Raw genomic sequence first — 14,151 nt, 5'->3', positions numbered from 1 at the left:
TTTTTATTCAAATTTTAACTTCATACTAAGTTTCAATCAGAAGTAATGGGCCCTACAAACTGAATTTAGCTTCTAGGATGTATGCAAGTAAGGTGTTGCATTGATACCTCAATCAGAAATGTTCAAGCCAGTGTTCTGTACTTTCATGTGACTAATCAATAGCCAATTGTGTATATAGTTGAACTTGCCACTGTTGAGTTACACAAACATATGTGTGTTCCATATTATATAACCTAAAAATTGGATGGTAGTAGCAGTAAGGTGATATGTGTCTTCATGAACGATGCACACTAGTCATGCATTAGACATACCAACATTAATGATCAGTCTAAATTAGTCTAAACTTTTACCACTATATGTGATGTTTTTATGAACAATACAATTTTTAATGCATGTCAACTGAGGATGACCCCCTAGGGGTCGAAACTAGTCTTGACTATTTGACTATATTTACCTGCTTAATGTGAAATAAATTTGTATTGATAAGGTGGAGATTTGTATATATATTGTTTTTCTGTAAAGTAATATCCATCAATACGGAAATGAAACTTATAAATAACAGTAGAAAAGCCAACCAGGCAAGAAAAATGGCACACAGATACCAAAATCTGAAAATTAAGATCACAAATATTGTCAAAAACATCACTTTCTTAAAACAATGCCTACTTAATAATCTAACTCCTAAATTTCTTAGGAAATATAATAATAAACATAGAAGCACATATCAAACCCAAAATACCCAAAACAAAACCAATCGAATATGGCTTAAAGAAGAAATTAAATTCATGTATAGGAAAAAACAACACCCCAACATACAAATGTATGAAGCACACCTTAAAGCCTCACATGAGCTACCACACACATACTGGAGCAACTTCCAACAAATAACTAACGAAAAGATAGAAAACATAGCCATACAAAAGCAGAATACCTTAAACAAGAAACTTAACGCACTCAAGGCATCACTAAACCAAACCAACCATACACAGTATAGACAACATATTACTGTTTCTACTGATAACAACCAACATATTTTCCATCCCCCACTCCAAAACCTAACTAACACAACATTCAATGAAAAAGAAACAACTATACTGAGCAAAGGACCAAAACATAACTGGAAAAATAATTCAGTATTTGAAAACATAGCCACTATTATTACTGAAACAGAAGATGCTCTAAACAAAATACCCCAAGAAAAACAAAATGAAATTAGATATGAAATTAAAAAAACACTACCACAATATGTTGATAAGATCACTCAAAAACCTCAGAATCAAGATATCACAAACCAAACACAAATTAAGGTACTCAAAAATAAAATCCAGCAAAATAACCTAATAGTAACAAAGGCAGATAAAGGAAACACTACAGTTATTATGGATAAAGAGGAATATATAACAAAAACAAAAACCTGCTTTCAAGATGAAACTTTTCAAATCAAGACTAAAGATCCTACTAACAGTATCCAGAAAAACTTAAAAATTCTCCTAAAAAACACCAATTTTCTTTTGAACGAACAGGAAACTGCAAAATTAACCACCATGAATCCAGGGATACCTACAGCTAAAGCTTATCCTAAGATCCATAAAAACAACATTCCTATGAGACCCATAATAAATTATAGACCAAGCCCTATTTATAAATTATCCAAATACATACAAAAATTCCTTAAAAAACATTACGTTTTTCAAGCAAACAAAACCATAAAAAACTCAATAGATTTCTGCAACATTACTAAGAATATAAGAATAGAACACTTCTACAAGCTAGCAACATATGATATAACAAACATGTATCCCAATATACCCACACAAAAAACTATCACTATCATAGAATCCAACCTTTATAACCACAGTAAGCTAAGCAAATTGGAAATAGATGAATTTATTAAACTTTTACAATTCGCTATCAATAACAATTATTTCAAGTTCCATGACACTATCTATCAACAAAAAGGATTACCCATGGGATCACCAATATCAGGCATAATAGCTGATATATATATGGATTACTTAGAACACCAAGAAATTAAAAAAATAGAAAATATCATCTATTGGTGCAGGTTTGTCGATGATGCATTTATAATCATGGACAATAGACATACTAATGAAAACATAATCCTAGAACAACTAAATAGAATAGATCCCCACATTAAATTTACCATGGACACTGAACACAACAATACCATAAATTACTTAGACATATCCATAACCAGACATAACAACCACCTAACATACAATATATATAGAAAACCTACCCACACATCAAATACAATAAAGATAGACTCCACCCACCCACATGCCCATAAAAGAGCTGCATACTATAGTATGATTCATAGAGCATACAACATTCCACTTTCAAAGGAAAATCTAAATAAAGAACTAAACACAATTCATGAAATAGCAAAACAAAACGGATATAAAAGAGAAATGATAAACCGGATCATCAATAAAGTCAAAAACCAACCTAAAACCAAGCTAACCAGAATCACTAAAAATAAAAAAGAATATGCACTGTTTACTTACAACAATAACCATATACATCCCATAACAAATATCTTCAAAAAACAAGGCCTAAAAATAGCATATAAAACGGCACACAATAACACCAACATACTATACAATTCCAAATCAGTTAATAACATAAATAAATACAATCACTCAGGAGTCTATCGCCTAAAATGCAACGACTGCCGAGCCAGCTATATAGGACTTACCGGTAGAAGTTTTTTAATACGATATAATGAACATGTAAACGCCGTCAAACACAGACATTTCTCAGCTATGGGTCAGCATATTGACGATCAAAAACATAATTTCACGGACATTAAGAACGACATGCAAATCCTTAATATGAATCCAAAAAGTCCCTTGCTCAGTATAATAGAAGAATTTTACATAAATTTAGACAAATACGTGAATCCAAACTCCAACCTAAATGAAAGTATAGACAGAAACAATATCCTTTTTCATGCAGTAATTCCCTTATTAAAAGATTTCTATATCAAAAGAATAAGCAAACAAAAATCGATATGTTCAAATCAACCGCCCCAAAACCCTCTCCCCTCCAACCCCACTCCCATCACTAACACTCCACCCATCCCCCCAAACCTCCCCTCTACCGCAGCTAACTACAATCTCAGAGCTACACGTATCAGATCCCAACAGGCAGCTACAAAGAACGCACGGTTCCAACACTTTACGTAAGTAAAACAACATACGATTCACTATTACACTTTCTATCCACAACATTATCACACTATTATTTCTATTTCCAGACACTCCACCTTGTTTTTTACAACATATAAGCTTCCAGGACAAATCAACGTGCACCAAGACGCATAACTTTCAACATATTTGACTAATGCCACCAACTATAAACATCGCGACTACGGAAGAAAACATGCTCCATTAACATTTCTAATAACTCCAACATCTGTAGCTGCCAATAATATCTCTAGATAAATAAATAGCATTACCTGATCTGCAGCGGATCATTATAATACCAATTGTCTTTACATATAATATTTTTTACGGATCCATTTTGTTGGAACACTATATATACAAACCTCATTTATTCCAAATCAGTGCACATGTTGTACCGCATATAACAACATCAATGTAATGTATTTTTAACTAGACATGTGTGGCATACATACCACTGTTTTTGACTATATGCCCATTTTAACAACATTTTAATGTCTACATTAGCTAATATTTTTATTCAAATTTTAACTTCATACTAAGTTTCAATCAGAAGTAATGGGCCCTACAAACTGAATTTAGCTTCTAGGATGTATGCAAGTAAGGTGTTGCATTGATACCTCAATCAGAAATGTTCAAGCCAGTGTTCTGTACTTTCATGTGACTAATCAATAGCCAATTGTGTATATAGTTGAACTTGCCACTGTTGAGTTACACAAACATATGTGTGTTCCATATTATATAACCTAAAAATTGGATGGTAGTAGCAGTAAGGTGATATGTGTCTTCATGAACGATGCACACTAGTCATGCATTAGACATACCAACATTAATGATCAGTCTAAATTAGTCTAAACTTTTACCACTATATGTGATGTTTTTATGAACAATACAATTTTTAATGCATGTCAACTGAGGATGACCCCCTAGGGGTCGAAACTAGTCTTGACTATTTGACTATATTTACCTGCTTAATGTGAAATAAATTTGTATTGATAAGGTGGAGATTTGTATATATATTGTTTTTCTGTAAAGTAAGAGAGGTGAAAACCGGTCTAGAAGACAGCAAGGCGCAACCTTCACACCAGTTGTTACCAAGCAGTGGGATTGAAAGCGAGTTTAGATGTCATTGTGGTCTAAAGGTGAATATCGCCCAATTATCCGCTACAATTTTGCTCGTGGATTAACTGTTGACCCGTGCCTGGAGGAAATTACTCCTGTGCTGGTATAGACTGTCCACATCGGACAACAATTTTCCGCTGGTACAAAGAGTTCCAGAGGGGAAATTTTGGGGTTAAAGACGATCCTCATTCTGGGCGACCGTCTGAAACAGTGACTGAGGAAAACATTGAAACTGTGAGGAAAATGTTGCAGCAAGAGAGGCGGGTAACATATCGGCATGTAGAAGAGATCCTTCACATCGCTGCACCAGCTATTCATTCAATTCTACACGACCATCTCCATGTTAGATATGTTTGTTCCCCTTGGGTGCCCCATTCACTTTCAGAGGAACAAAGGGCACATCGAGTGAAATGGTGCCGAGAAATGCTAAAACAGTTTGAAAATGGGACTTCGCGTAATGTCAATAGCATTGTTACAGGTGACGGAACTTGGCCTTATTGTTACGATGTCCCAGCAAAATCCCAGAACAAGGTGTGGCTGTTTGAAGATGAGGGCACCCCTGTGACTGTGCGAAAGTCAAGGTCAGTGAAGAAAAGGATGATTGCAGTATTCTTCACTAAACGGGGCATCCTGACTCAGGTTGTGCTAGAAACACAAGGTCGCAGTTCAACACTTGGCTCTTGCATCACAAGAATGTTCCAGCACATCGTGCTAATGTAACAATGTATTTTCTTGCCAGATCAGGGTTGACTGTGCTTGATCACCCTCCATACAGTCCTGATATTGCCCCCATGTGACTTCGCACTCTTTCCAGAAGTGAAGATGAAGCTGAAAGGGCAGTGTTTTGCATCCGACGAGGAGCTTCTGGCAGCATGGGATCAAGAGTGTGAAAATGTAACCAAAGAAAAGTGGCAGAGTTGGTTCAGTGACTGGTTTCCAACGTATGGAGGAGTGTATTGAGTGTGGTGGAAGTTATTTTGAAAAAGACTAAAGCATTCACTCCCATTGTAAAACTTTCCTAGTGCCCTTTGTATTTCCCAAGACGATTTGTAAATAATTTGAGAAACTTTGATTGGAGTATAGGAACCTTTTTTTTTTTTTTTGTACAGATAATTAATGATAAGATGTGTGATTTCATTTCAATTATTTGAGTTTTACATAATTATTTTATTTTTCTTGTTGTACATAATTAATTCCATCTAGGATCCTAAGCACTACATGAAACTTACTTAATGAATTTTTAAATGAGGTGATAATTTTCTTTTAACTATATTTCCTTCTCAATTTTCTCAGAATTTAAATAAACAGTTGTGAATTGGTATTTATGTTTATACTCTAGCGTAAGCATTATATGTGTAGATATTTATTTCTTAATTCAAGGTAGATTAGGTATTCTCTCTCGATATGATTGATAATTGGTACGATGGAGACGCCCATTTGTGCATGCCGTGGATGACTTATCCGTAAGATAGAAAGCTTTTGCAACTTTCACAAATCCATGTTAAAAAGGAAACTTTGAAAGGCAATCAACCCTGAGTCTGCTAATCTGGATTTCTTCGCGACCCGCCCTGGACGCAGGAAAGGCACAGTATTATGATTGTAACTTTACGTAGCACAAGTTTTAGAAGAAATGTAGCATTCTGGAAGGGTGGGAAAATTAGGTACAGTATGCCAGTAAACACACCAATCATTGTTTCTTTGAATGTTTTAACTAGCATGCCTAGCGGTATTTAACAAGCTACTACCTCTTGCTGTTCCTCCATTTTAACCAATAACAGTTTATATTAGTAGGATTCCGTGTATTAATTTCACTTGCTAACAGGATGATGCATCACTTGTGATATTCAGAAGGATTCCATTGCCATGGACACACATTCCAACCAAATTTTATAAATTAATAGGAAAATGTATTTTATTGATTTATTAGAAAAATATATAAATTTCCTTCCAGTAACTGATCGATAATCATCCTCTTCAGTTTCTCGATTTTCCCTGCATCTGTTAAGACCAACATGACCCTCCCCACCACCAATCTTGTAAATTATTTGCTTAAAAATTCTGAGGAATAAAGGGGGGCTATGTGAATAAATATCCAGTCTTTCAACATCGGTCTGGTAAGGAAATTTAAATCTAATACAGTTTTACCCTCGCACCTTGAAAAATTATACAAATTTTAGCTCGTACCTGGACTTGCATCAATACGCTTGCCTTCCAAGAGTAAAGGTTCTTTCAGGCTGAAGCCTTTCGTTTCTCCAATAGCTGCTAATCTATCTAGAATATCTGATACAGTCAGTCGCTGTTCAGGATTCACTAGTAGACAACCACCTGCAAACAATGACAGCAAAAAGTCATAAAACCAAAGAAGCATACTCACAATTTGCAAACATACAGAGAGAGATTGTGTATTTTATTTAAAACTATATCTATTACCCAGCGCTGTCTACGTACTTCACTGAAAATTTACTTTTAGGATTTATATTACTTGTTAATTATGTGTGAAGCGAAGTGTTGTAGATCTCTTTATTGTGATGTCAATAGATATTTTATAAACTAGTTTATAATTTAAGTTATTGTTTTTTGTTTAAGTTTTAAATTACTTCGTTTTGCATCAATTAAACTTTGGCCTTGTGGCAGCCTGGACTGTCTGGGAAGTAGCTAATTTTTTGAAATAAATAATAAAGATAAATGATGAGATCGTATGCATTTAAGAATTGTACCATAGGTATGATGTGGTAATGTTACGTTATTGGTTTTACGCCCCACTAACTACTTTTTGATGGTTTTCGGAGATTCAAGGTGAACGAATTTTGCCCCGCATGAGACACGAGGCTGATGCATTTGAGCACCTTCAAGTACCATCAAACTGAAACAGGATCGAATCTGCCAGGTTGGGGACAGAAGGCCAGCATCTCAACCGTTTCAGCCACTCAGCCTGGCTAGATATGATGTACATGATTCCAACTGTCAATGGGACTGTCACCAATCAGCCTAGTGACCACCTATGGGAGTAATGGAGTCTCACTTCCATTTCACAGGCGAGGGACTTCTTGGAAACAACTTGGCAAACAAAATAGAATTCGATGGGGAACTATCAATATTAATGGCTTACGAAAGAAAGAAAGTAGAACTGGCTAAGTCAGCAAATAGGATGCATCTGGATGTGTTGGGAGTTAATGATATTTGGGTAAGGGAAGATAGCGAGGAAGAGATAGGAGATTATAAAGTGTTCTTGACAGGTGTTAAAAAAAGGGAAGGGGAGAGTGTGGGGTAGGACTGTTCATCAGGAATACTATTGCACACAACACAGTTTCTGTTAGGCACATAAATGAATAAATGATGTGGATAGATTTGGAAGTTAGAGGAATTAGGACGAGAATTGTCTCAGTATATTCACCATGCGAGAGTGCAGATGAGGATGAAGTTGACAAGTTTTATGAAGCACTGAATGACATCATAGTCAGGGTCAAGAACAAGGATAAGATAATGCTAATAGGCAATTTCAATACGAGAGCTGCAAATAGAATTGAAGGATATGAAAAGGTGATGATAAATGTGGGAAAGATATAGAAGCTAACTGGAATATATTCTTCAAACATAAGGCTATTCACCGCTACATATAGGAAGGTAAGAAGCACCAGATCCATAATAGACTATATCTTAACCGATTTTGAATTTAGGTAATCTGTTAGGTATGTGCAGGTTTTCCATTTTTCAGTGATACAGACCACTCTTCCTCTGTGAACCATGTGACCTTGCCATGACAGGGAGGCTCGCGCGTCCCAATAAAGCAGATAGCTGCGCCGCAGGTGCAACCTTATCTGATAGGTATCTGTCGAGAGACAGTCCTTCCTGATGATGAATTTCACAACTTTATTAGCACCAAGGAATATATATTAAGAGTGGTGTGCACCATCTTGAGTAAATTACTACGGAAGTAGCGTTCACTAAAGAAGTCCATACTACAGAAGTAAATTACTACGGGAGTTACTTACTCCGGAAGTAACGTCTGAGAGTTGAAGTACAATTTACTCTTTTAGTTACTACTATAGAAGTAGCGTTTGTTACTCGCAGAGTAGTGTTGTGTTTGTGTATCATCTTTAAAGAAATCTAAATGGATAAGGTTATGTGCGATAGGAAACGGGGAAAAACGTAAGCGAAAAGATAATGGCTTGTTAATGCAGATAATGACGATCTATGCAAAAGATATAGGGTGTAAGAAACACAACATAAAGATGCTGGATAAGAAAAGAAATTCACGGAAAGTCGTGACAGAAGAATTCAATGCTTCGAGTGACGGAAAACGCAGTGAAGAGCAAGTTAAGATTCTGTGGAAGGACTTAAAAGCGAAGGCGGAAGCAAAGCAGAAAGTCATGGACACGCGGGGAAAAATTAAAACTGATGGTGGTTTCTTCATACTGATCGCCTACATCCACAGCGAAATTTTCCCATTTTCACACCAGGCAAATGCTGGGTCTGTACTTTAAGGCCATAGCCGCTTCCCAATCCCTAGGCCTTTCCTGCCCTATCGTTGCCGTAAGACCTATCTGCCGGTGCAACGTTAAGAAGAAAAAAAAAGAAATACCTCTTCCAATTTCTGAAAAGTTCACCGTCGTCACCGAGATGGCAAAAAATGGGAATATCCACGCGGTCACAGTCAATTGCACCCACGAATGTGTGGAAACCTGCCAACGTGAAGAATATCCTTTTTATTTTCCAAACAATCATCATCATTTGCAGGCGTACCTCCCTCTTAGCCTCAACTAGTGCTTTAACCACGCGATGAAAGATACGGCCAGCAGTTGTGCGGTAAAACGTTAATTAGATCACCGGCAACTGTACTGAAATGTTTGGTACGAAACACTAGTAGGGCACACAACTGTAATTTGAGAGATACAAAAAAATTAAGACAAGAATTCAGCTGTAAGTGATCTCCAAGTAGATTTAGAAGGAAAGTAAAAGTTTCCTTCCTAAGACCAAAAACGTGTCTGAAACTCTCCGTGTGCACATTATACGGCTCTCGCCTTTCACACACTGTAGGCCTACGCACTATTACATTTCCCATCGTTTTCTGCGTCAAAATCTAAGTAATCCATAAACACGTTTGAAACTTCTTTCCTCTCATATACGGCATGATATTATCATTAGTCAACAAGTCGGATCCTAGCTTACTCCACGCACAACGTGAGAGTAAATTCTAACCTATATTCGTGCGTTATTTACTTCTTTAGTAATATACTACAAGATGGTGCTCATCAACATTTTACTCTTGTAGTAATTTAGTCCAGGAGTATCTCAAAGGACTAAAATACTTCGGAAGTAATTTACTCTCATATGGAAGTCACCGAATGCTAACTTCAGGAGTACTTTAGTACGGAAGTAGAACTTACTCTTGGTTGGTGCACGCCACCCTAAGTGGTGTAATTCCTCAAATGCAAGAGAGAAAATCAATTTCTGAGATGTAATTTGTTTTTTTTTTTTGCTACTTGCTTTACGTCGCACCGACACAGATAGGTCTTATGGCGACGATGGGACAGGAAAGGCCTGGGAGTGGGAAGGAAGTGGCCGTGGCCTTAATTAAGGTACAGCCCCAGCATTTGCCTGGTGTGAAAATGGGAAACCACGGAAAACCATTTTCAGGGCTGCCGACAGTGGGGTTCGAACCTACTATCTCCCGAATACTGGATATGGCCGCACTTAAGCGACAAAAGGCAAATGCAGTTTTCATGAAAACTAAATACACAACTCAAGTTTTCAAGAATTTACACCTGTGAGCAGAAGGAGCTGTCCCTCTATCTATGAAGTATAATCTAGGAGATTCAAAATCTCTGCTGCAAACAAAAGGGATCTGGTGAAATTATATACAAAGATAACAGTTGATGGACAATGTCCAGAAAGCAATAAATTACCAACAAGGTAAGAGAAGAGATGAAGACAGGAATGCACAGAGAGATGACGTGTGGGAGGAAATATGCCAGTATATATGGTAACTAATTCAGAATATCCACAGCATGAATGCTACGGTTTTTCTTATCTTCAAAAATCCACTGATTTCAGCTGAAATTGAAACCCATGGTCTTGGGTATAAGAAAATAGGATGCTAACTGTGGACCACAGGCACTAAATGAAGTTGAACTTGTATATCTCTCATGCAGCTAAAATCGCAGATCTTGTACAGCATCTTAGCAGCAAGTGAAATGAGGATAAGTAAATCTTTCACCTTGTGAATTAAAATGTTACACAACATACTCTGCTACTATTTTTAGCTTTATATTAGCTTTATATTTTTCTAGATATAGAAGAAAAATCTGTATCTCTCAGATGATGGAAAGCATTTGTAGTACTGTGCATTTGGAGGAATTTTTTGACTTACTTTAATACACTATTATTTCATGAAATACTCACGTATAATATCTCTGAAGCAAGAGTACTTTGAATCACTGGCAGGTATGGTGTAGTTCCCATTTATTATTCTCAGCTTGGCAGAGTCTTCAAAAGGATGTTTCATATAACACAGCACGAAGAGAATACAGCCCAAAGCCCATACATCAGAAGCTTGGTTGATAGGATAATTGTTCCACGTATCAACCATTTCTGGTGCACGGTACATGGGAGTGGTGTAGCGGGCCAACTATTAATAAAAACAAAATTAGCAAAATCTACAAAAATAAAAATAGTAGAATAATACATGTAAAAATGATGATACATTATCTCTAAGAGGAAAAGATATTTCCCCAAATGCTAAGATAACTAACAGATAGCAAATGTTTATGCAGTACGAATTCTAATTTAATCTACACAGAGATATTTCTTAGTTCAAAGACGACAAAACATCTCTTTTCTGTACCTGACGCACCCATTTTCTCGAGCATTCACTGCGCAGTTGTATGAGTGTTATGAAATGTAGGTGACAAGTAACAGCATTTCTATTTTGAAATCTGTAATTTTGAAGTTGAGGGGTTCAACTAGTTCAGTGTGAAAGTCAGCGCTGACCTGGCACAGTAATGTTCAACGCAGTCTGTTACAAACATTTTTTTTTTTGCTGTATTTATAATTGGCTTTATGCATCACTGACACAGATAGGTCTTATGGCGACAGTGGGACACAAAAGGGCTAGGAGTGGGAAGGAAGCAGCTATGGCCTCAAGGTACAGCCCCAGCATTTGCCTGGTGTGAAAATGGGAAACCATGGAAAAACATCTTAACACATTCACTGCCAAGCATTGTGAGGTGGTTTAAATGCCCTGTGCTAGATATTTCTAAGGGAGGTGAACTGGTTTGACATAGTGCATCTAAAGAAAAGTAGCACACATAATAGAATTAAAATTTCAAGTTACCTTCAGTAATGTTTAAAGTGAGCTGCAAACGATTTCTAGGCATAACTTCACTGAATATGGGAGTAGCAAACATGTTTGTTGTCCAATACATGTCTAACTTGGGCTTTTTAAAATTATACCGGTCATCATCCAGAGTCCTAAAATATTCTCATCTCATCCAAAGTAACAAGCCTGCAATTATCACACCTGCAGTATTTAGTAAATGGCCTTGCTACGGTGCTCAAAAATTATTCCCTGTATCGGTTAGTTTCTGTTATGAGAAACGACAGAAATGCTGGCATGAAAAAAAAAAACCATGAAGTAAGCAATGCAAGATTCATCACTAGGTAATTTACTCAAACCTGCGTTCTTCGAATAATTGGGCATGTGTCCAGGTTAATCGGTGTCTGACCAGTTATCTGAATCAACACCAGATATATCCTTTGAAAATAAATCGTTAAATATTACTGGACCTACCTTATCAGGTTCAGCACTCACGATTTCATCAGATGAATACCTATCACTTTCCTTCATATAAGGCACTAAATTATTTTCAGACTCACAATCAGCACATACTTCTTCTAACACATGCTGTAGATTGCTTTCCTGCAAATAATCTGCACTTTTGTATGCTTTACAGGCCATCTTACAAGAGCGCAAAGACACTAACTAAGAAACACACGGTTACTCAACAAGTGAAGATAGCACGTGTTCGGATGTCAACAGTAAGTTACTTTACTAAGGAATGTGGTTCGCACATTTATCGATAGATACATGATCCTTCATTTTGAATCTGTGAAAATTAGACTGCATATGGGTGACATCGGTGGGAGCTACAGTCAACTATTTGAACATATGCACTTAAATGTCAATCGATGTGTTTGGCACTGCCAGCGCACTAGTTTTAAAATGTCGATCGGCATGCTTAACGCTGAGTTAAAGGCTGTCGACAGTTGGATTCAAACCCACCATCTCCAGAATGCAAGCTCACAGCTGTGCACCTCTAACCACACGGCCAACTCGCTTGGTACGAACATATTGTAATATATATGAGTACTTCATGCGTGTTCTTTGACCTCGTAATTGTTTATCCACAATGTGCAAGTATGCAAGTAATACTGCATCGTGTAAACTCATGGTACGGTAATCAATTAGCCCGAGATCCACGAGAATAAGGAAGCGGGCTGTAAGTTTTTGGTGTCTGAGTCTAATGTGCAGTACCAGCAGAAAGAGAAAAATGCACTTCAAGCTACCAAAAAATTTTGTAAAGCATTTTGAAGCCTGTCCGCAAGTACAAAAGGAACTTATCGAAAAGGTGATATTGATGCATAACGATACTTATGCAGTTTCTCATTATATCATTTCTTGGAGAATAATTTCGAACACTTTCAAGAAAAATAAAATATCAAACATGTTAGAAATTAAGATAATTTTAATAGGAAATATGCAGTTCTTCCTGCAGTAACAGTGATGAACAACATACAAAGGAAAGAGTTTACTTCTTTCTGTTGGTTTACTATTTTATATATATAGGTGTGAATGGTACTTTATTTACCTAGTATTTGTTTTGCTTCAGGTGTTATTATTAGGTCACAATGGGAAGTATATCTTTCCAGTACCTGCAGGCTACTTCAAATCCGTGATCAATGTACCAGATGTAAGTTTATGTTCATGTCAGTTCAGAAGAAAATTGACGCAACAATTTTTCACCTAATGACAATCATTTTGAATATTTTCTAATAGTCTTATCTTCCTTTCTTGGTAATTTTTTTTTTTTTTTTTTTTGTATGTCAGAAATACAGGAATAATTTATGCAGCTAGATATTTTGCCTATACATTTTAGTCAAGATATAAAAGAATGGCAGAGAAGAATCAAAGTAGGAAATGCCGATCCCACGCAGAAATGGGAAAAAGTGAAGAGGAAGAAGAACAAGACTTTTAGTCAAAAATTAAATGAGCAAATACAGTAATCCAATATTTCCATGTGGTTCATAGAAAGTCCTCCCTAACGAGACTTTGTAGCTGTACAAAAGTACGATCTCCAGATTTTGGGTTAGGAAACTTTAGTAATATAATTTGTATATAAAAGTAGTGAAAATCATGAGACTTTGTTAAAATAATATGTAAGAACATAGTGTTAGAAGAAGAATTTGTAGTGAGGGAATACTGAATATGTACTTTATATTTTATATAAATTTCAGTTTGGGTAAGAATCTGTTTATATGGTATAGTGGTGTAGATTGCTCAAGATTGTGTGTGCAATATGGGACACAGTGACTATAGCGATAAAGACGGTTGAAGTCGACTGAACCTGTTGCAACAATTGGCTTGGAAACCCGGGGTACAGTCAGAAGTACAGGCTGAAGATTGTAACTTATCAATGTGGATGAATACAAGAGAATAATTTTCATATCGGTCGCTTGGTAACCACCCTGAAAGTTCTGATTTTGAACAAGGTTGCATTGACTTCGAGACCTTGAAAATGAAATTGATCAACAGACAACACACTGA

At 36.5% G+C, this 14,151-nt stretch overlaps 1 protein-coding gene across 1 annotated transcript in view; it reads right to left on the bottom strand.

Moving 5' to 3' along the window:
* Window positions 1–14,151, bottom strand: part of aux (cyclin-G-associated kinase) — a 487,932-nt gene that overhangs the window by 391,476 nt on the left and 82,305 nt on the right. Inside the window, exons 7-8 of the mRNA XM_067136097.2 lie at window positions 10,731–10,956; window positions 6,513–6,653 (exon numbers count right to left, since the gene is read on the bottom strand). Of these exons, the coding sequence (XP_066992198.2) occupies window positions 6,513–6,653; window positions 10,731–10,956 (367 nt within the window). The remainder of the gene's footprint in view (window positions 1–6,512; window positions 6,654–10,730; window positions 10,957–14,151) is intronic.

Source organism: Anabrus simplex, chromosome 1 (assembly GCF_040414725.1).
Source record: "Anabrus simplex isolate iqAnaSimp1 chromosome 1, ASM4041472v1, whole genome shotgun sequence".
Lineage (NCBI taxonomy): Eukaryota > Metazoa > Arthropoda > Insecta > Orthoptera > Tettigoniidae > Anabrus > Anabrus simplex.
This window is presented reverse-complemented; position numbering and strand designations above follow the sequence as displayed.